The sequence below is a fragment of the Schistocerca gregaria genome, chromosome 5 (genome assembly GCF_023897955.1).
Source record: "Schistocerca gregaria isolate iqSchGreg1 chromosome 5, iqSchGreg1.2, whole genome shotgun sequence".
Classification (NCBI taxonomy): Eukaryota; Metazoa; Arthropoda; class Insecta; order Orthoptera; family Acrididae; genus Schistocerca; species Schistocerca gregaria.
Window position 1 is genome coordinate 358,098,556 of NC_064924.1, and position 27,485 is coordinate 358,126,040.

Below are 27,485 nucleotides of genomic sequence, written 5' to 3' on the forward strand. Positions count from 1 at the left end.
AGGTATGTTTAGTGTGCAACCTGGTAGAGGGAGCAAACGAATTGATTCAATGTCAGTGGAAGCAGTGGCCACAGCAATGCAGGAGGAGATGAGTAGTGGTGCGCAAATGTGTAGTGCATGGAAAATTGCCCAAACATTGGACATACCTATGATCATGGTGCATAAAATCCTATGAAACATCCTTCTTTGCTATCCATTCAATATTACCCATGTGCATGAGTTACTTCCTGTTGACCTGCCAGCAAGAGAGACCTTTGCTTTTAGAATTTCTTGCTTGCATGGAACCAGACAACTATCTGCTGTGGAAGATTATGTGGACAGACAAAGCCCACTTCCATCTGACAGAATATGTCAATAAACAGAATTGTCGAATATGGGCAATGGAAAACCCACACACAAATCAACAAGTACCACTTCATCCTGAAGAGGTCACTGTGTGGTGTGTGTTTACGGCATCATTTATCGTAGGGCCATATTCTTTCGGAGAGTCAGGTGCTTCCAGTCCTGTTACCTGTACTATCGCTGGTAAGTGCTATGAGTGTCTTTTGCACAACCATGTCATTCCAGCTCTCCAACAGAGTGCATGTGTGGATGGGATCATTTTTATGCACACCTCCGCACACTGCAAATCCACTGAAGTGCCATTTGAGAAATGCTAGAATTATCAGCCGCCATTTCCCTACAGCCTGGCTGTCCCCATCACTTGATCTTAATCTGTGTGACTTCTGGCTGTGGGGCTACCTGAAAGCTGTTGTGTTCAGTGCTCTGATTGTAAACTTAGCTGCATTGAAGGCATGCATTGTGCAACACATTCTGAATGTGACCCCGGAAACACTCAATCAATTGTGGTCAGTGGAATATCTGCACTAGCAGAATAGAAATGTGGAAAACACAAGTCCGAAAACAGTTTACTGGAATCACTAAAACAAAACAATAATACAATCTCCTAAAGTACAACCAACTCAATACCAACTTCAGATCGACGCAAATACAAAATAACCAACAATAATAGTAATAGAAAGACCTGACTCTTCACAGGGAGTGAACACAATAAACAATTCTACAATGTCAAGAGGTTTGTTGACTATACCAAGTCCATCCACAAGAGTTCGACCAGCTAGAAGAGGCATCTGGCCATGGCTGCTGGGTTGGAAGCTCTGTATCCTTCCAAGTGGTGTGTTGAACAGCCTTTTGCCAGCAGTGTGCCACCTCTTAAATCTCGTTGGTGGATGTATCTGTGAGAACTATTTGCTATCATATGACTGCCATATCAATGTAGTTCCTGGGCTAGCTGTGACGTCTGGTGAAGCTGTTCTGCAGGCTCCATGAATGGGTAGTGGTCCCTGGCAGCCATTGATGGAGACCTGGTGGTGTGTTGTGTTGTGGTTGCTGGTAAGTATTTGCTGGTAAGTATTTGCTTTGACAACACAGACAACGTACGTTTTCCTGGTTAATATATGCCCCATGATGCAGGCATCCTGTGTTGGCTGGAAGTGAAATGGGATGTCGATGCAGTAAGCACTACGAGGTTCGAAGTGGGCAGCCACAGCAGACAGCATATTGAACATGTTTTACACCAGTCTCATGGAAGTCAATAATCCTATTTGATTTTGATTGATGCTTTTTATGTGATTTTTGGCCCTAAGACAACTAAAACCCGATATGATTCATGCTTTTCATGCGGTTTTTGGCCTCAGAATAATTCAAACCAATGTGATTGATGCTTTTTCGCGGTTTTTGGCCTCAGGACAATTAAAAACCGATGTGAGTGTTGCTTTTTATGTAGTTTTTGACCTCAGGACAATCAAAAACCAATTTTTCCCATCCAACGTGATGTGACCTTGCCGTGATGAGTGGGCTTATGTAACTAACAGTATTACACCTGTACACCCAAGAACACCGAGTAGTATATTTTGTTTAACATCAAACGTACACCTTAGGCATTGTTTTATGATTGATTTGTCTTTTGTACTCGACCACTATTAAATTATGATGCTTACAGCGCCATCTATTGCTACATTTTGTAACTATTTGTTTTTCTTCTGCTATACATTATCCCCCATCTCTGATAATATTCAGTTGCAATTTGATGTCATTCTGACAAATGGTGTTATTTATACAGTGATTTGAAAGTTTAACTTTAATTATAATTACCCTGTATATACACTGAAGAGCGAAAGAAACTGGTACACCTGCCTAATATGCAGGACCCCTGTGAGCATGAAGAAGTGCCACAACAAGACATGGCATGGACTCAACTGATGTATCAAGTAGTGCTGGAGGGAATTGAAATAATGAATCGTGCAGGGCTGTCCATAAACCCCTTAAGAGTATGAGGGGGTGGAGATCTCTCCTGAACAGAATGTTGCACGGTAACCCAGATATGCCCAATGATGTTCATGTCTGGGGAGTTTGGTGGCCAGCAGAAGTGTTTAAGCTCTTTCCTGGAGCCAGTCTGTAGCAATTATGGATGCATCAAGTGTCACATTCTCCTGCTAGGATTGCACAAGTTTGTCGGAATGCACAATGGGTATGAACGGATGCAGGTGATCAGACAGAGTGCTTACATATGTGTCACCTGTCAGAGTCATATCTAGATGTTTTGAGGTCCCATATCACTCCAACTGCACATGCATCACACCATTACAGAGCCTCCACCAGCTTGATCAGGCCCCTGCTGACATGCAAGGTCCATGGATTCATGACATTGTCTCCATACCCGTACATGTCCATCCACTCGATATAATTTTAAACGAGACTCGTCTGGCCAAGCAACATGTTTCCAGTAATCAACAGTCCTATGTTGGTGTTGATGGACCTAGATGAAACGTAAAGCTTTGTGTCAAGCAGCCATCAAGGGTACAGGAGTGGGCCTTCAGCTCCAAAAGCCCATATCGATAATGTTTTGTTGAACAGTTCATGAACTGACACTTGTTGATGCCCCAGAACTGAAATCTGCAGCAATTTGCAGAAGGGTTGCACTTCTGTCATGCTGAATGAGTCTCTTCAGTCATCATTGATCCTGTTCTTGCAGGATCTTTTTCTGGCTGCAGCAGTGTCAGAGATATGATATTTTACTGAATTCCTGATATTCTCAGTGCACACATGAAATGGTCGTACAGGAAAATCCCCACTTTATCATTACCTTGGAGATGCTATGTCCCATTGCTTGTGTGCTGACTATAACACAATGTTTAAATCACTTAAGTCTTGATAACCTGTCATATTAGCAGCAGTAAGTGATTTAACAGCTGCACAAGACACTTCTTGCAATTAAATAGGCACTGCCAACCGCAGCACCATATTCTGCCTGTTTACATACAGGGTGTTTCAAAAATGACCGGTATGTTTGAAACGGCAATACAAACTAAATGAGCAGTGATAGAAATACACCATTTGTTGCAATATGCTTGGGACAACAGTACATTTTCAGGCAGACAAACTTTCGAAATTACAGTAGTTACAATTGTCAACAACAGATGGCGCTGCGGTCTGGGAAACTCTATAGTACGATATTTTCCACATATCCACCATGCGTAGCAATAATATGGCGTAGTCTCTGAATGAAATTACCCGAAACCTTTGACAATGTGTCTGGCGGAATGGCTTCACATGCAGATGAGATGTACTGCTTCAGCTGTTCAATTGTTTCTGGATTCTGGCGATACACCTGGTCTTTCAAGTGTCCCCACAGAAAGAAGTCACAGGGGTTCATGTCTGGCGAATAGGGAGGCCAATCCACGCCGCCTCCTGTATGTTTCGGATAGCCCAAAGCAATCACATGATCATCGAAATATTCATTCAGGAAATTAAAGACGTCAGCCGTGCGATGTGGCCAGGCACCATCTTGTGTTCGCAGTGTCATCTAAGGCAGTTTGTACCGCTACAAATTCTCGAAGAACGTCCAGATAGCATGATGCAGTAATCGTTTCGGATCTGAAAAATGGGCCAATGATTCCTTTGGAAGAAATGGCTGCCGAGACCAGTACTTTTTGAGGATGCAGGGACGATGGGACTGCAACATGGGGCTTTTTGGTTCCCCATATGTGCCAGTTCTGTTTATTGACGAAGCCGTCCAGGTAAAAATAAGCTTCGTCAGTAAACCAAATGCTGCCCACATGCATATCGCCGTCATCAATCCTGGGCACTATATCGTTAGCGAATGTCTCTCGTGCAGCAATGGTACCAGTGCTGAGGGGTTGCCGCGTTTGAATTTTGTATGGATAGAGGTGTAAACTCTGGCGCATGAGACGATACGTGGATGTTGGCATCATTTGGACCGCAGCTGCAACACGGCGAACGGAAACCCGAGTCCGCTCTTGGATCACCTGCTGCACTAGCTGCGCGTTGCCCTCTGTGGTTGCCGTACGCGGTCGCCCTACCTTTCCAGCATGTTCATCCGTCACGTTCCCAGTCCGTTGAAATTTTTCAAACAAATCCTTTATTGTATCGCTTTTCAGTCCTTTGGTTACATTAAACCTCCGTTGAAAACTTCGTCTTGTTGCAACAACACTGTGTTTTAGGCGGTGGAATTCCAACACCAGAAAAATCCTCTGTTCTAAGGAATAAACCATGTTGTCCACAGCACGCTTGCATGTTGTGAACATCACACGCTTACAGCAGAAAGACGACGTACAGAATGGCGCACCCACAGACTGCGTTGTCTTCTATATCTTTCACATCACTTGCAGCGCCATCTGTTGTTGAAAATTGTAACTACTGTAATTTCGAAAGTTTGTCCGCCTGAAAATATACTGTTGTCCCAAGCATATTGCAACAAACGGTGTATTTCTATCGCTGCTCGTTTAGTTTTTATTGCCGTTTCAAATATATCGGTCATTTTTGAAACACCTTGTAAGTCTGTATTTGAATACAAAGACCTGTACCAGTTTCTTTGGCACTTCAGTGTATTATTCACTGACAAACTTTGAGAGTTTGTAGTTGTTATCATGCACAACAAACTGAGCATAAGAACACACATCCAGAAACATAGCCAGTGAGATTCCAGAGCACTGAAATTATAGGCGAAAATACCATCCACTATGTCACCCTTTTGTCGTCAGAAAACATGCACTTATATTCTGGCAGAACACAAGTGGAACTTCCCAAAATAGAACTGACAGCCATGACATTAGGTGGTACCAAAGATGTCCATGCCTGGCATAAGAATGATATAAAGACTGCCAGTGATTATTGTGGCAGAGATGTCAACATAAAAACTCATGTTTGTTGCCACATGGATAGCCTAGCAGCAGATAACTTTGATATTCCGCAGAATCATTGGATAATGTTTCCAAATATGGATTGCTATCCTCAGTTTATTCCTCCAGGCACCCTCTGCAACCACAAAAAGTTTGTCAGTATCACTTTGTGTCAGCCTTTTGAGTTGTAATTGTATAGGTGAACATTAAAGCGACTGGAAGTTTTTAAAATTTTTTGTTGGAATTTTTTATTAAGGATGCTAACAGCAATGTTAATGGACATGTAAATCTACAGTCATCATTATAATCAAAGAAGCAAAATTAGTAGTGTTGTGTACGAGGTCCATACTGTAGTCCCAAGATGTCACCTTCACACTATCACTACATGATGATTTGTACTTGTAAAGACATGAGAATACAAACAACTGTGAGGTTGGCAACGTCACAGAAACTCATGACATACTCACTGACTAGACTTGGGAGTACCTTAGCCACTCACATGCTGTTCCAATGGCACTAATATAAAAATCCCACTGCACACTAAACTGAAAATACATGGACAATAGTGCAGTACCTATCACCATCTGCTCTCTCTAATCATCCTCTGAATACAAACTCACATATCATGAGTTCTGTACACAGTATTCTTTTCATCAAAGAGTGCTTCAAATATACAAAATACTGTGTGGGAACAATGTTTTCTACAGTTGTCCTTGCACCTCAAATCATAGCTTTTCTGTCTCTTTGTTTACACAAGTGTTCCTTCAAAGATTATTATACTGTACATTTTGATCATAGTGCACTCTGTAACCTATTATGATTACAATTAGTCACAGGGAATTCTGAATATTGTGCCCATCTACTTGTGACTGTGAAGTAAATTGTACATCTCTCTGAGCAAATAATACATTTTAGAAGTGACATCACATTATCCTCAAATGTAAAACATGTATTACAGGCCTCCTGTTTCACAGGTAGTTTTTAGTGGCAAAAAAATCAAGTGTGGCTCCAGCAATAAGAAATGAGAATCTCTAACATATTCAAACAGAAATATCATGGCTGCTCTAATTTAATGAACAAATATAATGATAATCAAAATATCCACGGGTGTACTGCCAGTCTATAGTGTCCAACGGGCACAATATTTCGGCGATCAAACATGTCGCCATAATCAGGTGAACTGACGGACTGAGCTCCTGTGAATGTGCCGGCACGGAGATCTGTACGCTATGGCTGCTCAGGGGGAACTGGGTTCAGTAGCGGCGGCAGCCAATTTAAATACCCTCCGTCATCATTGGTGCGAATTTCGATGGCCTCTCTAACAACGCTGTCCCAGTATCTCGACGTCTGTACCAGAATCCTCATGTGGTCATACTCCATAGCGTGATTTTCCAACAAACAATGTTCAGCGACCTCCGACTTGCTCGGATACATCAGTTGAGTGTGCCTCTGGTGTTCACGGCATCGATCCTCGACGGTACGCATCGTCTGACCAATATACGAGTTGCCACATTGACACGGAATCTGGTACACGCCGGCCTTCCTCAAACCGAGGTCATCTTTGGCGCTCCTCACCAGTGCACGAGTTTTATTCCGAGGACAAAACACAGTTCCGACCTTGTGTTTCTTCAGAATGCGGGCGATTTTCCCTGAGAGTGCGCCTGTGTATGGAATAAATGCAGTGCCTACCTCCTCCCTCGTGACTTCATCCATCTCAACAGGTTGTGCTGCAGTGGTTGGGCGGAGAGCACGTTGAATCTGCCACTCTGAGTAGCCATTTTTTCGAAATACAGTTCTCAGATGTTCCAATTCCTGGGGTAGACTCTGTGCGTCAGAGATAGTGCGCACCCTAAGTACTAGAGTTTTAAGTACCCCATTCCTCTGCGAAGGGTGGTGGCAGTTGTCTGCGTGCAAGTACAGATCAGTGTGCGTTGTCTTCCGATACACCCATGACCTAGGGTGCCGTCAGCCCTTCTCTTGACCAAGATGTCAAGGAAAGGTAATTTACCCTCCGTTTCAGTCTCCATAGTGTACTTGATGTTGGGGTGTATGTAGTTTAGATGTGTAAGGAAGTCAAGGAGTTTATCCATACCATGTGGCCAGATGACGAACGTGTCGTCCACGTAACGGAAAAAGCAAGTAGGCTTCCATTCGTATGACGACAGGGCTTCCTCCCCGAAGTTCTCCATGTACAAATTCGCTACCACCGGTGAGAGTGGGCTACCCATGGCGACTCCCTCCGTTTGTTCGTAGTATTCTCCATTAAAAAGAAAATACATGGAAGTCAAGACATGGCTAAAAAGTTCAGTGGTATTCTCGTCAAACTTCTGACTAATCAATTCTAACGACTCTTGCAGGGGTACCCTCGTAAACAAGGAAATGACGTCAAAACTCACCATGATATCTGACTCATCCAACCTGAACTATCAAGGCGTTTAACAAAATCCACGGAATTACAGATGTGATGAGGGCATTTACCCACATAAGGACTTAATATTCCCATCAGGTATTTGGCCAACAAACATGTAGGTGCCCTGATGTTGCTGACAATGGGGCGTAATGGTACCCCCTCTTTGTGAACCTTCAGGAGTCCATATAGTCTAGGCGGTACTGGACCTTGGGGTAACAATTTCTTAGCGTCACCCTCCGGTAAATCTGCGTCCTTGAGAAGAACCCTCGTCTTGTTCTCCACCTTCTTTGTAGGGTCAACGCTGATCTTCCGGTAGGAATCATCATTTAGCAGGCTCTACATCTTATCAGTGTAGTCCTTATGGGAGACAACAACTGTAGCATTGCCTTTGTCAGCCGGTAAGACAACAATTTCAGAGCGTTCCCTCAGATCACGAATGGCTGCCCTCTCTTTACTGCTAATATTTGACTTCATCGGCTTGGATTTCGTCAACGCAAGACAAGTTTCACGACGTATTTCCTCGGCTGATTCTGGCGGAAGTCGAGCTGCAACCTGTTCAACAGCACTAACAATTTCTGCGACCGGAGTGAACTTGGGGGTGGGAGCAAAGTTGAGACCTTTCTGCAAAACCGAGACCGCATCATCACTCAACACCATGCCACTCAAATTGATGACAGTCTTGCACCTAACCTGCAGAGATGGTTTGTCAAGGAGATGTGAGAACTTAGCTGTTTGACGTCCCGTAGCCTTCTTATGGGCGGAATCAGCTGACACCCAGCTGACACCATCAATCCAATCCCAGGAAAAAGAAGTGAACTTAGTATCCAGTTGCAAATGTAGTTTGAGTAATTCCTGTGAGATAAACTCAAGTCTCTGGCGGGTGAATTGCACTCTCTCACGTACCAATGCGAGGCTGGCTCGTTTCTTGATCCTCTTAGCTGCTGCAGAATCGATGTGATGCATAACCTTAGCAAAATTTGGAACAACATTCTTGGAACGACATCTCTTTAGAAAGGCAAGAGTACTTAGCAAACGACATCTATGGTGGCGCAACTATTCAAATTTCTTCATGCTGCGATACATCTCCTCTCCGTAAAGGTGTATGAGGTGATTCTTGAGTTTCTCCCGGCATATTTGATAATCAAAATATCCACAGGTGTACTGCCGGTCTATAGTGTCCAATGGGCACAATATTTCGGCAATCAAACATGTCGCCATCATCAGGTGAACTGACGGACTGAGCTCCTGTGAACGTGCCGGCACCGAGTTCCGTACGCTATGGCTGCTCAGGGGGAACTGGGTTTGGTCGCGGCGGCGGCCAAATTAAATACCCTCCACCCGCGGTGCGCTCCCTCCGCCGTCCGCGCCCCGCGTCTGAAATGACATCTGTGTGATGGCTCTGTCCGCCGTTCTGTCCTCCATACGGATCTCCGTGCCGGCACGTTCACAGGAGCTCAGTCCGTTAGTTCACCTGATGATGGCGACATGTTTGATCGCCGAAATATTTTGCCCGTTGGACACTATAGACTGGCAGTACACCCGTGGATATTTTGATTATCAAATACGCCGGGAGAAACTCAAGAATCACAAATATAATGATGATGAAAATAAAATGTTTCACTTTTTTTACTTGGTCATTCCCTACTTCTGATGGCAAGATAATAAATAAAATCATTAAGGGGTTGTGTTTTCTTTCACATATCAAGATTACTTCATAAACACAGTTAGGAAAATAGAACAAGAGGGATAACTGTTGGAATACTCAACAACTAACCTGATGCCAGTGATGACAATGATCCAGCGACACTGCCACTTCCTTCATGAATAAAATTGTGGAGATCATCCACTGAGGCCATTTGACTATTGCTGTAACTAGGGTCTTCAATGGATGGGGGAACGTGTGGCTCAGTATCTAAAGGATACTCTGAAAAATAATGTACCACAAAACTTTGAAGAGCCAAATTTACATTTCAAGTTCAGTAATATTAATGAAAGTTGAGAAAAGTTTATTTCAATTATCAATAACAACTAAACTTAAGAACAGTTTATTACTTCAACCCATTTTCTTCACTTCTTACTACCACTGACTTAAACAGCTTTCAGAGCAATATGAGTGCACAGCAAGATTTAAAATATGCTACTGCTGGGGGCAATGCACAACTAAACTAAAGCTCAGCTCACTTCAGTGATGTAGGATGTACTGGTTGCCTAGGGAGGACAATGTTTAATCACAGGGAATTCCAAATGTGGAATGAATTGAGAGTTTTATGAGTCTTGAAAGACTTACAAAAAATGTACAGAAAATCCTTCATCATTCATTGTAATTATATTTCAAAATAATATAAATTTATTATGTATATTATTCTTTGTCCCATATTAAAAATATTAATATTTTTAAAACTCTGGCCTTGATCTTGGATGAGGATAGATTTCAAAGACATTGTAAGTGTACTTACATTGCATTCTAGTTAAATATATCTGTTTATTTGCTCTTAAAACCTTTATTTATGTTTCTTTACCATCTATACATGCTAGGAAACTAATAACTTATTTTTCAGAATGTGTGTGAGCTTATGAATGGTTCTTGCTGGTCGTTTGCACAGCCGCAATGTATTATTTGAAGACTGCCAATATTAAATGGCTCAAAGCTACAGCAATAGCTTACAAAGTTTGCATTTTTATTATACTACTTAACGTCAGTGTCATTTTAGTTTATCTGCAAAGATTAATAGAAGTTTTCATTAAGTTCATGTGGCGGCCGCATAATGGTTATCTTTTATTTCAGGTACGTAAATTCACAGAAATCAACTTACTCTGAAATGATCAATGATCAATACACTACACAATAATATTTCTCTACATGAATCCATGACATTAAAGCAGAATTAATTTCAATGAAATTGCAATGCAAAAATAGCCTGAGATATTTTGTTAACAGACAAGACAGTACAGTGCTTCACGCCGCTCTTAACATGTTTCATATTGCAGGCATTAATCCTTCAAAAAATATTTCCACAAAAACAAAAGACAGTGTAATTTTCCTGTGATAATTTGTGTTGTCACTTTAGTGTGTGCAGTGTCATTTGGTGTGTTACTATGTGTACATGTGCAAACAAATCATACAGTTTAATGAACTGCACATATAGATATAATTAAAGCACACCACTTGATGTACAGAACAGATCACAACAACATACATATTTAGAAAAAAATAAAAAATAATAAAAAAATGCATAAGGGCAACTGTACACTAGCACTCTTAAGCCCATGCGTTAACTAAAGAGCAGACTTTTAATTACAAAATTTGAAAGGAGATGCTTGTTATCTGACAGTACAGTCTCTTGCTGCTAATCATAACAGAAGACTAAAATTCATTATCCTAAAAACAGCTGCAAAAACAAGCAAACAAGTCCATCACATGTAAGTCTCATTATTAACTGTCACAAAACAGTTTTAAAGTTCTCAGCTGCCTCAAGTTCCACAAATAAAGTTGAGGTTATTATGGACACCGAAACTCAGTCTCTGAAACCACTATTAAATTTTGTAAGTTCATTGAAAAGTTAAACTATGAGCCTGTGATCAGCCAAAACTACTCAAGTCTAACGAAATAATGTAAATGTAAATAAAACAGAAAGAAACTTCCACATGGGAAAAATATATTAAAAACAAAGATTCCAAGACTTACCAAGCGGGAAAGCGCCGGCAGACAGGCACATGAACAAAACACACAAACACACACACAGAATTACGAGCTTTCGCAACTGGCAGTTGCTTCGTCAGGAAAGAGGGAAGGAGAGGGAAAAATGAAAGGATGTGGGTTTTAAGGGAGAGGGTAAGGAGTCATTCCAATCCCGGGAGCGGAAAGACTTCCCTTAGGGGAAAAAAAGGACAGGTGTACACTCGCACACACACACACACATATCCATCCGCACATACACAGACACAAGCAGACATATTTAAAGGCAAAGAGTTAAGGGCAGAGATGTCAGTCGAGGCGGAAGTACAGAGGCAAAGAAGTTGTTAAAAGACAGGTGAGGTATGAGCGGCGGGAAACTTGAAATTAGCGGAGGTTGAGGCCTGGCGGATATCGAGATGAGAGGATATACTGAAGGGCGAGTTCCCATCTCCGGAGTTCGGATAGGTTGGTGTTGGTGGGAAGTATCCAGATAACTCGGACGGTGTAACACTGTGCCAAGATGTGCTGGCCGTGCATCAAGGCATGTTTAGCCACAGGGTGATCCTCATTACCAACAAACACTGTCTGCCTGTGTCCATTCATGCGAATGGACAGTTTGTTGCTGGTCATTCCCACATAGAAAGCATCACAGTGCAGGCAGGTCAGTTGGTAAATCACGTGGGTGCTTTCACATGTGGCTCTCCCTTTGATCGTGTACACCTTCCGGGTTACAGGACTGGAGTAGGTGGTGGTGGGAGGGTGCATAGGACAGGTTTTACACCGGGGGCGGTTGCAAGGGTAGGAGCCAGAGGGTAGGGGAGGTGGTTTGGGGATTTCATAGGGATGAACCAAGAGGTTACGAAGGTTAGGTGGACGGCGGAAAGACACTCTTGGTGGAGTGGGGAGGATTTCATGAAGGATGGATCTCATTTCGGGGCAGGATTTTAGGAAGTCGTATCCCTGCTGGAGAGCCACATTCAAGGTCTGATCCAGTCCCGGGAAGTATTCTGCCTACGTAGATCAACACCTTCAACCCATTACATGCAGTCTCCCATCCTTCATCAAAGACACCAACCACTTTCTCGAACGCCTGGAATCCGTACCCAGTCTGTTACCCCCAGAAACCATCCTGGTAACCATTGATGCCACTTCCCTATACACAAATATCCCGCACGTCCAGGGCCTCGCTGCAATGGAGCACTTCCTTTCACGCCGATCACCTGCCACCCTACCTAAAACCTCTTTCCTCGTCACCTTAGCCAGCTTCATCCTGACCCACAACTTCTTCACTTTTGAAGGCCAGACATACCAACAATTAAAGGGAACAGCCATGGGTACCAGGATGGCCCCCTCGTATGCCAACCTATTTATGGGTCGTTTAGAGGAAGCCTTCTTGGTTACCCAAGCCTGCCAACCCAAAGTTTGGTACAGATTTATTGATGACATCTTCATGATCTGGACTCACAGTGAAGAACAACTCCAGAATTTCCTCTCCAACCTCAACTCCTTTGGTTCCATTAGATTCACCTGGTCCTACTCCAAATCCCATGCCACTTTCCTAGATGTTGACCTCCATCTGTCCAATGGCCAGCTGCACACATCCGTCCACATCAAACCCACCAACAAGCAACAGTACCTCCATTATGACAGCTGCCACCCATTCCATATCAAACGGTCCCTTCCCTACAGCCTAGGCCTTCGTGGCAAACGAATCTGCTCCAGTCCTGAATCCCTCGACCATTACACCAACAACCTGAAAACAGCTTTCGCATCCCGCAACTACCCTCCCAACCTGGTACAGAAGCAGATAACCAGAGCCACTTCCTCATCCCCTCAAACCCAGAACCTCTCACAGAAGAACCCCAAAAGTGCCCCACTTGTAACAGAATACTTCCCGGGACTGGATCAGACCTTGAATGTGGCTCTCCAGCAGGGATACGACTTCCTAAAATCCTGCCCCGAAATGAGATCCATCCTTCATGAAATCCTCCCCACTCCACCAAGAGTGTCTTTCCGCCGTCCACCTAACCTTCGTAACCTCTTGGTTCATCCCTATGAAATCCCCAAACCACCTCCCCTACCCTCTGGCTCCTACCCTTGCAACCGCCCCCGGTGTAAAACCTGTCCTATGCACCCTCTCACCACCACCTACTCCAGTCCTGTAACCCGGAAGGTGTACACGATCAAAGGGAGAGCCACATGTGAAAGCACCCACGTGATTTACCAACTGACCTGCCTGCACTGTGATGCTTTCTATGTGGGAATGACCAGCAACAAACTGTCCATTCGCATGAATGGACACAGGCAGACAGTGTTTGTTGGTAATGAGGATCACCCTGTGGCTAAACATGCCTTGATGCACGGCCAGCACATCTTGGCACAGTGTTACACCGTCCGAGTTATCTGGATACTTCCCACCAACACCAACCTATCCGAACTCCGGAGATGGGAACTCGCCCTTCAGTATATCCTCTCATCTCGATATCCGCCAGGCCTCAACCTCCGCTAATTTCAAGTTTCCCGCCGCTCATACCTCACCTGTCTTTTAACAACTTCTTTGCCTCTGTACTTCCGCCTCGACTGACATCTCTGCCCTTAACTCTTTGCCTTTAAATATGTCTGCTTGTGTCTGTGTATGTGCGGATGGATATGTGTGTGTGTGTGTGCGAGTGTACACCTGTCCTTTTTTTCCCCTAAGGGAAGTCTTTCCGCTCCCGGGATTGGAATGACTCCTTACCCTCTCCCTTAAAACCCACATCCTTTCATTTTTCCCTCTCCTTCCCTCTTTCCTGACGAAGCAACTGCCAGTTGCGAAAGCTCGTAATTCTGTGTGTGTGTTTGTGTGTTTTGTTCATGTGCCTGTCTGCCGGCGCTTTCCCGCTTGGTAAGTCTTGAAATAATGTAAATGGATAGATAAAAACTCTACTCACCCAGCAATGGCAGGGGAACACAGAAAAGGATTTAATGTATACAAATTTTCAGAGCCAGTGGCTCCTTCTTCTAGCAGAAGAGTTGAAGGGTTCTACCAGAAGAAGGAGCCACTGGCTCTGAAATCTTGTAAATGTTAAATCCTTTTGTGTGCATGTTCCCTTGCTACTGCTTGGGGAGTAGATTTTTTTCTATCCATTTACATTATATTATCAATAACTGATTATTTTCATTGTAATACAAGTCTAATGAAAAGCAGTAAGCAAACTCACAGATGCAGCCCCTAACAACAAAAGACAGCTGTCACACTGCTGCTTCCCCTTAAATACCTATTGTGACACCATGCATTACTGAATCCATGTTAATTACCCAAAGAATGGCCATCATTCAAAACAAAGACTATTTTCACATATGTACACATTATTAGAATAAATCCACAATTATTACAGTCATTTTGCAACCCAAAATTACTCAAACTATATACAATTACATAAGTTATCAACATATTTCATAAACATGTTTACACCTTGTTTTACAATGTGAAAGAATTATGTCAAAATTACAAAATGCCTGAGGCCATCTCAAAGAAAGAGTATTCTTTTGTTGTGTAGGTACTGTGTTTTACTTTTTATTATTTGCACTTCTATAGTGATTTAATATAACTTTCCTTAATGGACTTTTACTTACTTAACCCCATAAAATATATCTAATACTTAATTCTATGAAGCCATTAACTAGGATGGTAATGTGAGAAACTATATAACTCAAGCTGTCTTCATAACCCATGTAGCTTGTGGATGATTACGGCTGTAACATATTTTCATATTTAATTCTTTATAAAATCATTAGTAATTTAAAATATAAAAGCAGGATTTGACATAAGGTCAGTAGTGATGTTGACATTGTCAGCTTTAATTTGATACATCATATGGTGGGAAAGCTTCAATGATTTATAAGGTCAATAGTGGTGAAACTTCCTGGCAGATTAGAACTGTGTGCCCGACCGAGACTCGAACTCGGGACCTTTGCCTTTTGTGGGCAAGTGCTCTACCATCTGAGCTACTGAAGCATTACTCTGATGTAATTCTTCATGCTTTCCCGGCGATCTGTTGACATCTTCGATATTCGCTAATCCAGCCGGATGTTCGCGTCGTTCTCGCACGATATTTCAACAGCGTGCCTCGCTGTCTTCTTCAGGTGCTACCTGAGACTGGTCCTTGGGTCGATCGAGTCCAGTAAAGCACTCTCTTCAGCCACATATCAACCCAAGTGCTTTTGTAGGTATGTGGATGATACCTTTGTCATCTGGCCCCATGGTAGAGGGAAGTTAGATGAGTTCCTGCTACATCTGAACTCTTGCCATCCGAACATTAAGTTCACAATGGAAATGGAGAAGGATGGAATACTTCCATTCTTGGATGTTCTGGTGAAGAGAAAGGGAGATGGCACATTTGGACACAGTGTGTACCGCAAACCTACGCACACTGACTTATACCTTCAAGCCAGCAGTTGCCACCATCACGCACAGAAGAATGTAGTGCTCAAAACACTGGTCCTCAGAGCACAAACTCTGTCAGATCCTGATAGTCTGGCCACAGAAATAGAACACCTACAATCAGTGTTCAGCAGGAATGGGTACTCCTCTAGAGATATCCAGAAGGCACTTCAACCTGCCAACTGGCCAAAGGATCCAGAAGAAGAACCAGAAGAGGCCAAGAAGATGGCATACTTGCCATATGCCGGAACTATCTCTACCAAGATCAGTAGGATTCTCCAGAAATATGACATCGAGAGCATATTTTGCCCACCCACCAAAATTGGGACTATGCTGGGGAATGTAAATGATGACCTGGGGCTACGCAAGCCAGGTATTTACAACATACCATGCCAGTGTGGGATGTCATACATTGGCCAGACCACCAGAACTGTGGACATCAGGTGTAAAGAACACCAGAGACATACCAGACTCAGGCAGGCAACTAAATCAGCCATAGCAGAGCATTGTCTGGAACTTGGTCATTCAATGGATTACAATGACACCAAGATTGTGACACAGACCTCAAGATTTTGGGACAGTGTCATTAAAGAAGCAATTGCGATTAAGTTCACAGACAATCTAATCAACCGTGACTCGGGATACCAAATCAGCACTGCCTGGAATTCTGCGCTTGAGCTTGTGAAAACTCAACGCAGGACACTCCTGGATTCTGCAAGAAATATAAGTGGAGACCGAGGGAACAGTCGTGAGACAAGGTGTTGGACATTAGAGACCAGATCTGACACACCACAGATCATGAACTCGACTTCAGAAGATGGCCAGGTTGGGCGCGGACGGTGGAGAGAACACCGGCGGCCAGAGAGGGGCAATGTAGCCGCGTCTGGTGGGCGCGGACCTCAGATGGAACACACGACGCGGTGCGGACCGATTAGGGAGCACCCAGCACGCAACAGAAGTGGAAACCATAGTAACAGTCATGAGATAAAGTACCCAACATCTCAGATCGGGTCGGACACACCTCAAAAGACAACCACAACCGTTGAGGACGGCCAAAACTGGCGCCGATGGCAGTTGGAACATCCGCGACTGGAGGGGTCCGTTGAAGCCGAGTCTGGTGGGTGCGGACCACAGATGGAACACTCGACTCAGTGCGGACCGATTATGGAATGCCCAGCTCCTCCCAGGCATAAATACTGCACTCAATCGACCCAAGGACCAGTCTCAGGTAGCACCTGAAGTAGACAGCGAGGCACGCTGTTGAAATATCGTGCGAGAACGACGCGAACATCCGGCTGGATTCCCGAATATCCAAGATGTCAGATACTTTATTATTATAGTAAATGAATTAAGACCTAAAATTAACCAGTCAGACACATCAGAAACTGACATACTTGCTGATCATCTTCCTAGAGTAAATGAATTCTACTGGGATCTCGTAGCAACAGTAAAAGCTGTTTGAAATTTTTCTAACTCAAAAAGCATGAACTGTTACTGGCTATCTAATTACACATTGAAAAGGACAATACACCTTATTTGCAAACCACTTGCTTTTAGTATGAATAAAAGCCTTGAGTTTGGAGTTTTCTCCAACCAGCTCAATATTTCAAAAGCTAATACAATGCCTGTACACAAAAAGAGGGAAAAGAATACCCCTGAGAACAACAGGCAAATATCTATTGTTGCAATCTTTTCCAAAATATCTGAAGTAATTTTTCACATACCAGTCAGAAACAACTACGAAAAACATAGCCTTCACCACAGATCAAGATAGGTTACAGTTATGCCAGAAATCACTAAATTGGTTCACATCTAATAAACTACTCTGCATCCAGAGAAAATCACTAAATTGGTTCATATCTAATAAACTACTCTGCAGCCAGAGAAAACTCAACACATGCTGCTGGGACAGGATCAAGACATAGAAGCAAAATCTGTAAAACTGCTTGGAATACATACTGATTTCAAACTTAAGTGGCAAACCCCTATTAATCATATCTGCAGAAAGATATCAAGGGTGTCCTCTCTCATATGGATACTATCTGATATAGTGAGAAATAAATATCTCATGAAAGCTTACTACAGACTTTTTCAGTTTCACATATCCTATGGGCTGTTGTTATGGGGTCACTCATGTCATGTTAGTGATGTATTACTGAGGGAAAGAAGGTGCTAAGAATAATGTGTAAGGATGGTCCAAGGGAAGACTGATGTCTGTGATAAATCTTTATATCTATGTATCATTGATATATATGGAAAAAAATATAGCAGATACTGACACAAGAGAGAACAGATGTTTTCATGACATTAGAAATAAGATTAATATTGACATTCCAAGACACAGGCTGACAAAAACAGGAAACTCTCTCAAAGTGAACTGTCTGAAATAACAGTTTTTAATAAATTGCCACATTCTGCAATGAATAATTCTTTCAATTATTTAAAAGTAAGTTTTATACATGGTTAATAAACAATCCAATCTACAGTTCGAAAGAATTGCTGAATACTAGTAGTGTAGAAAATGAGTTTTAGGATCAGAATTATAATTCCATACAACAGGTTTAACTGTGGTCAGTAATATCTATGCTTAATCATGAGACGCTGACATAAAATAACTGAACTCTGGTGACTACAAGGCAGTGACCTGATGTCTGCAACTGTCTCACCTGAAAAAGGGCTTAATATCTCTTTCTTGTTGTTCCTGTGAATTTGCTCTATCTTTTCTCCTTTTTTGGTGAAAGTGTTTTAGGGAATCCTGAAAATTAAAAACTTAAAGATTTCTGTCTTGTCATAACTGCACCAATTGTTTTAGTTTCAACATCCAGTAAGTATTTACTTATCTTCAGTCAGAAATGTTACTAGCACCCACCTATCATATTTGTTTAACTTTTTGTGACTCAAAAAGGGATAAAGTATTTTCTACCATAAAAAAAAATGAAAGAAATGGAGTAGAGTGACATATGTTTATTAGTCCCTTTTACAACTGTCAGACAAATTAGTTGTTGTGACCTTACCTTATGTGGAATAGAACCTCATTTTGGAACTTTAATAACAGACAATTTGTCACTTCATAATCTTTACTCTCAAGAGAACAGGTTTTTATGCACCTTTATGCAAATGCTCTGTTGTAATCAAGAGTTTTGAATCTTCTGTGTTATTCCAGAATTAAATGGTAACAAAATGTACTCACTGGATAATGTCTCTGTTGATGCGTCCATTGATTTTTTACTATCCAGTTGCACATTAGTCACATCAGATTCCATCATAGAATCCTTCCCACCACCTTCATCTTCATATTTTATGATGTTTTCTCCAACACAATCTTCCTCTTTTTTCTTTTGTGTGTCTTCTTTGCATATGGCATTATACACAATTAAAATCAAGATTAACACTGAAATAAGCAATAATATTCATTAAACAATGAAGTAGCTCACAAGCTGTACACAATGTAAGAACAGATGTTTAATCTAAAATGTGGTCTCGCAATATTTAATTTTCATCATTTAGTAATTTACAATGAATTACTTCTATCTTTCAGAATCTCTTCAACTTCTGATTTAATCTGTGCTCCATTTCCAACAACTCATAACATCTGGTTTACCCTACAGAAAATGTAAGAGAGATGGCTTTAAAAAAGTTTTTAAAAAAAGGACAAAAGTTGCAAAAAAATTCGTGACAGTTAATGATATCAAAATACCTACTGAAATACATTACTCAGAAAAAAGTGTACTCAATTATGCTTAACTATAAACTTATAAGTTAGATCATTAGTAGGAAGTGTATCCTGAATAACTTACACTTCTTTTATGGAGTTCGGATTTTGCAAAACAGTGTCAATAGTATGGTTTTAAATATCTGTGAAGCATATGACTTTAATCTGCCATTAACTACTGAGATCAAAACACACTATATTAAACAAAACAAAAACTAGAGCCCAAAAGAAATAATGAATCTATAATTACAATACTAGAAAAAATACCTTCTTTCGCTTAAATAAAATAGAATTTAGGCGATATAAGGGTTAATAATGCAGCTACCAAAACCTTTGACCACTTACTCAATTACGCTAAATCCCTAAAAGAAAGGAAATTTAATATGAAAGTAAACAAGAAAAGATTCTTCTGGGCAACTCCTCATATTTCATAAAAGAATTTTTATTCAGAAATTTGTAGCTATGTTTACCTCATACATAACATATTTATTTCTGCTGTTTATTTATACATTGTGGACTAATGTGCAAATCTTAGCATGAAACTATATTGAAATATTGGTTACGTTAATACTCTGCAAATTGATGTAGTCTGTAATAAATTGTGTATATGTACTATGTAACACATAACTACTAACTTAGTATCCAGTTTCCTATCTCAAACATTTCCTTCATTACTCTTCCTCCTACAAACACAGGCATTGCACAATAACACATTGCTTGACAGTTTTCCAATTCCCAGTTTCTTTGAAGCTTTAGAGGTGGAATTGTTGAATGAGGTCTCACCAGTTTTCAAGCTATCTCAGTCCAAGCAATATCATAATTAATAATTGCATCCATTTTCCTCCATTGCTAACTTCAATTATGTTTTATCATTAAGAAAACTCCAATATTTTGCAACTAAAATTTATTCTTGAATACCAGACATGTATCACTTACTTATGTTAGGCATCTTCAGTGGTATTCGATTTTGTGTCCTGTTCATGCAGTATACATTTCTTGCTGTAAATATTTATTTGTACACCACCTATACTACAGTAAACTGCACATGCTTGCACTACTCTTGGTAAGATGCTTTAGAGCTCCAAAAGTGGGGAGATAATAGTCATGTGTGCATGAGCTGTGTGTGTGTGTGTGTGTGTGTGTGTGTGTGTGTGTGTGTGTGTGTGTGTGTGTGTTTTCTTTTTTTTCTTTTCTGAAGAAGGTTTTGGCTAACCCTATAACTGTCTTTTCACTGTGCCTGTCTGAAACTCAACATATCATCTTTATGGTGAGCACCAATCTATCCTTTTCAAAATATTCTTGTATATGAAAATATTGATTCTGATGTCTTATTGCATTATGCACGCTATTTATTTTAATGTATTATCATGTAACATTAGCTCATAAGTACTACCATTAATTTACTATATTGCAACATGTTGTATCAATTACCATAAATTTTTAAAAATCAAGACTGTAAATAGAAAACAACACTTACTATTCCCATGTCAAAATGACTATAATGCTAATGGAACTTGCAATAGTATAAATAAATACACGAATCCTCCTAGTGACCCAATACATTAACCCATCTGTTTTCAGATTCATTGATGACATCTTCATGGCCTAAACATCCATTCGAAAATCTGTTTCATCAGGTCATTCTCAAACTAGCTATCTGCTGGTTGGCAGCACAGGTGCCCCTCAGTAGCTGCATCAGTGTTAGTCATGCAGAATACACTATTTTCTAATGGAAAAGTGATAGTTTAAAACATCTTTAATAAGTAAGCTCATTCCATTATATATCATTTATATGGGCAAGTGATGGTTTTTTGACCTGAGGTTTTGTATTTAAATTATCACATAAAATCGCATCACACATAGTATGTCATATTTTGCTCTTAGTAAACACTGGCAAATTTCATGTAACAAACATGATCTGTGATTGTTAAGAGTTACATTTTATTGTGAATAAGTTACTTAAGATGTACTGTGGTTAGTTGAGTGCTTAACTCATGCATTAAATGGGAATAACTGCCTTTTTATGTTACATCATGCACCTGAGACATTAACCGGTATGCCAAATTTTTGCCAACCATAAATAACAAACATTCGTGTTAAGTTATTTAGTTCTATTTTTAAGTGTTGGATCAAGATTGCTGTAGGATAGTCATACAGTGAGTGGTACAGTATATGAAGATTGTGATCTGAGTTCCATTGTGACTCGTGCAGGTAGCTGAGTGAATTAATGTGCCATTTTCAGAATTTAGAGATATGAACGTGCCCCAAACTAAATATGTCTCATGGATTAACAATGAGGGCTGGTGAGCTAGCCAGCCTAGATGTGGTTTATAGGTGGTTTCTGATGTCCAACAACATGGATACTAGCCTGGTACTCATGTCTCACGTCAGACACACACTGTGCTAATATTTAGAGAATATTCTGACACTTGCACGTGAGATTTACTCTAGAGGCAGAATGATTGAGTACACAGATTCCACCTCTGGGAGAGTAGTGATGTCAGGAAAGGCATTCAGTCACCATCTGTCGCTAAAAATGCCAAAATCTGTATAACAGCACCCGCCTTGTGGAGAATATAGGAACAGGCAAGGAAGAGGAGGAGGAGGAAGAAGAAGCAGAAGAAGAAGAAGAAGAAGAAGAAGAAGAAAGCAAAAAAGGAGAAGTTCCATTGGGGAGATTTCAGTGGGGATCCCAAGGGGGATGTCAACAAGGCTATCCCATGGAATTGTAGGTTCTGCATAAAACATAAGATAATGTCTGAACAAGAAGCAAGATTTGTGCCCGTTAGGCTAAATCAGTTTACATGAAATTTTAACTAGTCAGGTTAAATGGAGGATGATGGCCGCTTGCTAAAGGTAACAAGTTATGGGCATAAGGGGAACAGTTCTTCAACTTCTTCAATTACGTATTCACTTACAGTATCCAGTAAGTCTGAATTGTTACCTGAAGTAGGAGGGGAAGAGCCTCATCCAGTTATGGGTCACAGTATGGTGCAGCAGACTTCTAGAAAAAAACTAATGAGGTAATGGTCCAATCTGGCATGTCAAAACCTACCCATAAGTGTTTCACAAAGAAAGAATACATAAAAAGATATGCACCATCAAAATTTCAGCTGCTAAGGTGCACTTTTTTTAAAGAAATGTTACAGTTACTCCATTTTGCTGCATGAAGAACCACATATAGCAGCAGTTTTCTTAACATGCCAGTTGGCAAATAAGCAGATGTAACTATGGCAAAAGAACATAGCACTCCACAGCACGAAGTTCACAATGCACACATGTGAATTTTTAGCACTTAAATCATACCAAAAATGTCTCAAATCACTAATTTTGCTGGTCATATCAACAGCTAAACTGTTAAACAAGTAACTGGCAGATGAAATAAAATGAAGGCAGTGTATGATGATACATTACAGACAACTTCCACCAGTTAGTACTAATTTGTTGACATTAAAGATTTTATAATTGTTCCTGTAGCACAGTTCTTATAATAATTTGACTGACAATGAAACAGTTCTTTGTAGTCATCACAAAAATGCTAAGTGTCCTCTGGATGATGAAAACAAACATTTTGCTTATACCCCCACACCCTTGATAAAAGATAAATTAATGCATTCAGACTCTTCCCAGTCATTTTTAGTTTCATTTTGGAAAGGAATAAGAAATGGTCATGGGCATTGTTCTGCATACTGTACAGTGTACCTACCATACTTGATAAAATTTGTAAAATGTGGTGATGCAAACAGACAATGTTGAAATGACTGAAATTTAACAGTATCATTATGCTGACAAAGAGCTATCAGAAATTATACTGGCTGACAATTTTCTGAAAACTGCTTTATACTGTTCAAATATATTTTTATCGACAGGCTGAATCACACCATTCGTTCTGGGTGCAGTCACAACTATATTAACTGTTTTTTCAGTATCGTCCTGAAGACAGAGGTGTCATTATGTCCAGCCAAACAATCTAACAAAAGCAATGAATTATTTTCTGCAGATGGAAAGACAAGGTTTTGATGTAACATTAAAAATTATTTCCCCATTTTTCCAGCTTTTGCTGACCTGATTTCAAGATTTTTGCGAGTAAACAGTCCTTTTTTTCTAATTGTGGTTCTAATTTGCCTTGAGGTTATTGAGGACAGATATGAAGCAGTGGAATCAGTATTCCATTGGCACTAACCACTGGCATTGTTGTACACAAATGTGTCATAGCATTCATCAATTGTACAAGAGACTCTCTCTCTCTCTCTCTCTCTCTCTCTCTCTCTCTCTCTCTCTCTCTCTCTCTCTCTCTCTCTCTCTGATTGGCTTTATACAAAGATTTTAGAGGACAGCAAGAAGCTATCATATTAGCTATGAATTTCTCTGTAGTGTTACCTATTAATCAAATCTCCTCTACACATTTACTTGAGACAAAATATTGTAATTTTGCAACATTCCTTTCCATATAATTTCCTGTTTCTGTTTAACAAGGTCAAAGAAACCCATAAAACAGTAATGTTCATCTCACTTGCAATTCAAAGTGCCCAGTCTCACAGATCTTCATCAGTAAGAGTGTACTGATTATCACATGCAGTTCTACATTTTTCAAATAGTCTTTCTTTCATACTTTCGGGAGCTTTATTTTGGCTCATGTTTTGTACTTTGTGTAAATTTTTCTTCCATTTATACAATTCATGTTCAGATTTTATGAAGCAAAACTGGCTTTGCACACTGCTTCAATTGTATTGTTTCTTCTCTCCCATGAGTAACCAAAAAATTTACAGATTTTTCTGTGTCACCAAAAGTTATTACTGTATGTTGTCTTTGAGCTTGGAAGCTAGTCTATTCTTGTTATGGACTTTATTTGGCACAACAATCATTGCTGAACCCACAACTCACAGAATCATCGAAGTTATTCCCCATTTCTTGTAATATTTCCACAGTTACAAACAAAATGGCAACAGCATTCAAATAATTGGTCACTAAATTAACTAATAAATAATACACATCTAGGTCTTCAGGACAAGTAGATGATTTTGACTGAGTACCACATTCCCCATTATTTCACCTTTGTGAGGTTGAAAACATTAGTTGGATTTCAAATTACTGTGAAATGCTGGAAGTGGCACAAAGACAGATTCTATTAGCATGCTTATACAAAGAAATTACAAAGAAAATTAATTCAGTTTTGTCTCCATTGTTAATACTTAGCAGACCCACAAAGGCAGTTACTAATTATTAAAGGTATTAAATGAGTTGCAAATTCAATCATATAGAAACTGAGAACAATTATCAAAGAAACCATCTATAGAAGCTGAAATTCACTTTACAAATTATAATCATGTTGTGCCATGTTGTCTGTTTACAGATATGGCATCAACAAGGCTACATTCTCATCATGTTGCGCATGCACTATCTGCTACATCTATAGTATGTGTGCATATTTCTCCACCCACCATATGAGCAATGAGCTACGAATCTGCCAATTTTCAACATTTAAAATAATAATAATAATAATAATAATAATAATAATAATAATAATAATTTAGAGTGTGTCTTAACAACTAAATTCTGACCTTTTTTTGCTGCATACTCTCCCTGTACAACAAATTTCAGGGGAGGTTTTGACATTTTGACCATTCCCTAGATCATTAACAAAAGAAATTAGTAGGAAAATCATCTTGCTGCTATGTAAAAGGCATTGCAGGTGTGTAGGCCAGATGGTATAGGGACGGGGTACCAGGCCACTACTATTGTGAAGCCAAGTGCTAGCCTTATCCAGGTAACAGAGGATCCAGAGGAATTGTTAATGTTTGGTGGCCATGTGTGACATGTTTGCATTGTTCTGCTGGTAGATACCATCATGTGAAGGAAAACAGAGTGCATGCAGGGGTAGACATTGTCCCCAAGGATAGACGCATACTTGTGTTACATCACTGTACCTTCCAGAATGATGTGATCACCCAGAGAATGCCACAAAAATATTCCCCAGACCATAATGTTACCTTCTCCAACATGGATGCTTCCAACAATTCTTGCAGGGCTACACAGGTCAAATGTCACCTGTCCAATGGACTATAAAACATACTTCATCTGAACAGGCCACTTGTCACCAGTCAGGGGACATCCAGCTGTGGTATTGGATGCAAATTCCAGACTTTCTCACAGATAAAATGAAGTCAGTATGGCTGCATGAACCAGGTGCCGAAGTCAGTATGGCTGCATGAACCAGGTGCCTGCTGCTGATGCCCATATGCAGCTGTGTTTACTGAATGGTCATTGAGTGGACACTGTTTATAGCCCCTTGGTTCATGTGGATGATCAGTAGCTCAACTGTTGTATGTCTTGGTGAATTCTAGATGCCATAGCCTCAGTTTTGGATAGTGCCATTTTGCCACACTTGGTATATTTTAACCATGGTGGCATGAGAACACTTTTTAAACTTAGCCTTTCAGAATTGATTCCACCCTTGGTCCACAAGCCAATGATCATACCTTACTGGACATCAGATAAACTACTCCATTCCCACATTATTATGATGACTGCACTGCTTTCCATGTCCCCCAGACATGATTCATAATACCGTAGCCTGCTAGCACCACCACCTGCCATCTGTGAATGCTTATTGCACATTGACATGGAACAAAGGTGGTGGACACATTAATGTGCCTTGCCTGTGTAGATTCCCATTGGGATACCTTGAACTGTTTATGAGGAGTTTGGATTCCTTGCTATGCTATCTGTCTTTGGAAACCTTAATCTGATCCTAAAATTAGTTCTCAGCAATTAACTTTCCAACACAGGTGGATAAAGTGAGTATGACCATAACCAATAATTTTTTTCTTTTATCAAGATCAAAGTAAGGTAATATCTGTATACCCAGCAACATATGTGTCCTCTGATCATGGTGAACAATTGGATAGGATAAATAATATAGTGTCTTACAGAATAGATGCTCTTCATTTAGAATGATTAAAGACTCCAGAACTAATATTTTTAAGTACAGTTACAAGAGACTACCTGGGATCAAATTTATAATTAACCGAATGTTGACATACAACTTAGTTTGTTGTTGTTGTTGTGGTCTTCAGTCCTGAGACTGGTTTGATGCAGCTCTCCATGCTACTCTATCCTGTGCAACCTTCTTCATTTCCCAGTAACTACTGCATCCTACATCTTTCTGAATCTGCTTAGTGTATTCATCTCTTGGTCTCCCTCTACGATTTTTACCCTCCACGCTGCCCTCCAGTACTAAATTGGTGATCCCTTGATGCCTCAGAACATGTCCTGCCAACTGATCCCTTCGTCTAGTCAATTTGTGGCACAAACTTCTCTTCTCCCCAATCCTATTCAATACCTCCTCATTAGTTATATGGTCTACCCATCTAATCTTCAGCATTCTTCTGTATCACCACATTTCGAAAGCTTCTATTCTCTTCTTGTCCCAACTAGTTATCATCCATGTTTCACTTCCATGCATGGCTACACTCCATACAAATACTTTCAGAAACGACTTCCTGACACTTAAATCTATACTCGAAGTTAACAAACATCTCTCCTTCAGAAACGCTTTCCTTGCCATTGCCAATCTACATTTTATATCCTCTCCACTTCAACCATCAGTAGTTATTTTGCTCCCCAAATAGCAAAACTCATTTACTACTGTAAAAGTCTTATTTCAGAATCTAATTCCCTCAGCATCACCCGACTTAATTCAACTACATTTCATTATCCTCATTTTGCTTTTGTTCATGTTCATCTTATATCTCCCTTTCAAGACACTGTAAGTTCCGTTCAACTGCTCTTCCAAGCTCTTTGCTGTCACTGACAGAATTACAATGTCATTGGCAAACCTCAAAGTTTCTATTTCTTCTCCATGGATTTTAATACCTACTCCAAATTTTTCTTTTGTTTCCTTCACTGCTTGCTCAACATACAGATTGAATAACATCGGGGAGAGGCTACAACCCTGTCTCATGCCCTTCCCACCCACTGCTTCCCCTTCATGTCCATCGACTCTTATAACTGCCATCTGGTTTCCATACAAATTGTAATTCGCTCCCTGTATTTTACCCCTG

At 40.6% G+C, this 27,485-nt stretch overlaps 1 protein-coding gene across 1 annotated transcript in view; it reads right to left on the reverse strand.

Annotated features, from left to right (window-relative positions):
• Positions 1 to 27,485, reverse strand: part of LOC126273342 (neural-cadherin-like) — a 597,074-nt gene that overhangs the window by 25,351 nt on the left and 544,238 nt on the right. The window contains exons 24-25 of the mRNA XM_049976888.1: positions 18,901 to 19,101; positions 9,386 to 9,535 (exon numbers count right to left, since the gene is read on the reverse strand). Coding sequence (XP_049832845.1) covers positions 9,386 to 9,535; positions 18,901 to 19,101 — 351 coding nt within the window. The remainder of the gene's footprint in view (positions 1 to 9,385; positions 9,536 to 18,900; positions 19,102 to 27,485) is intronic.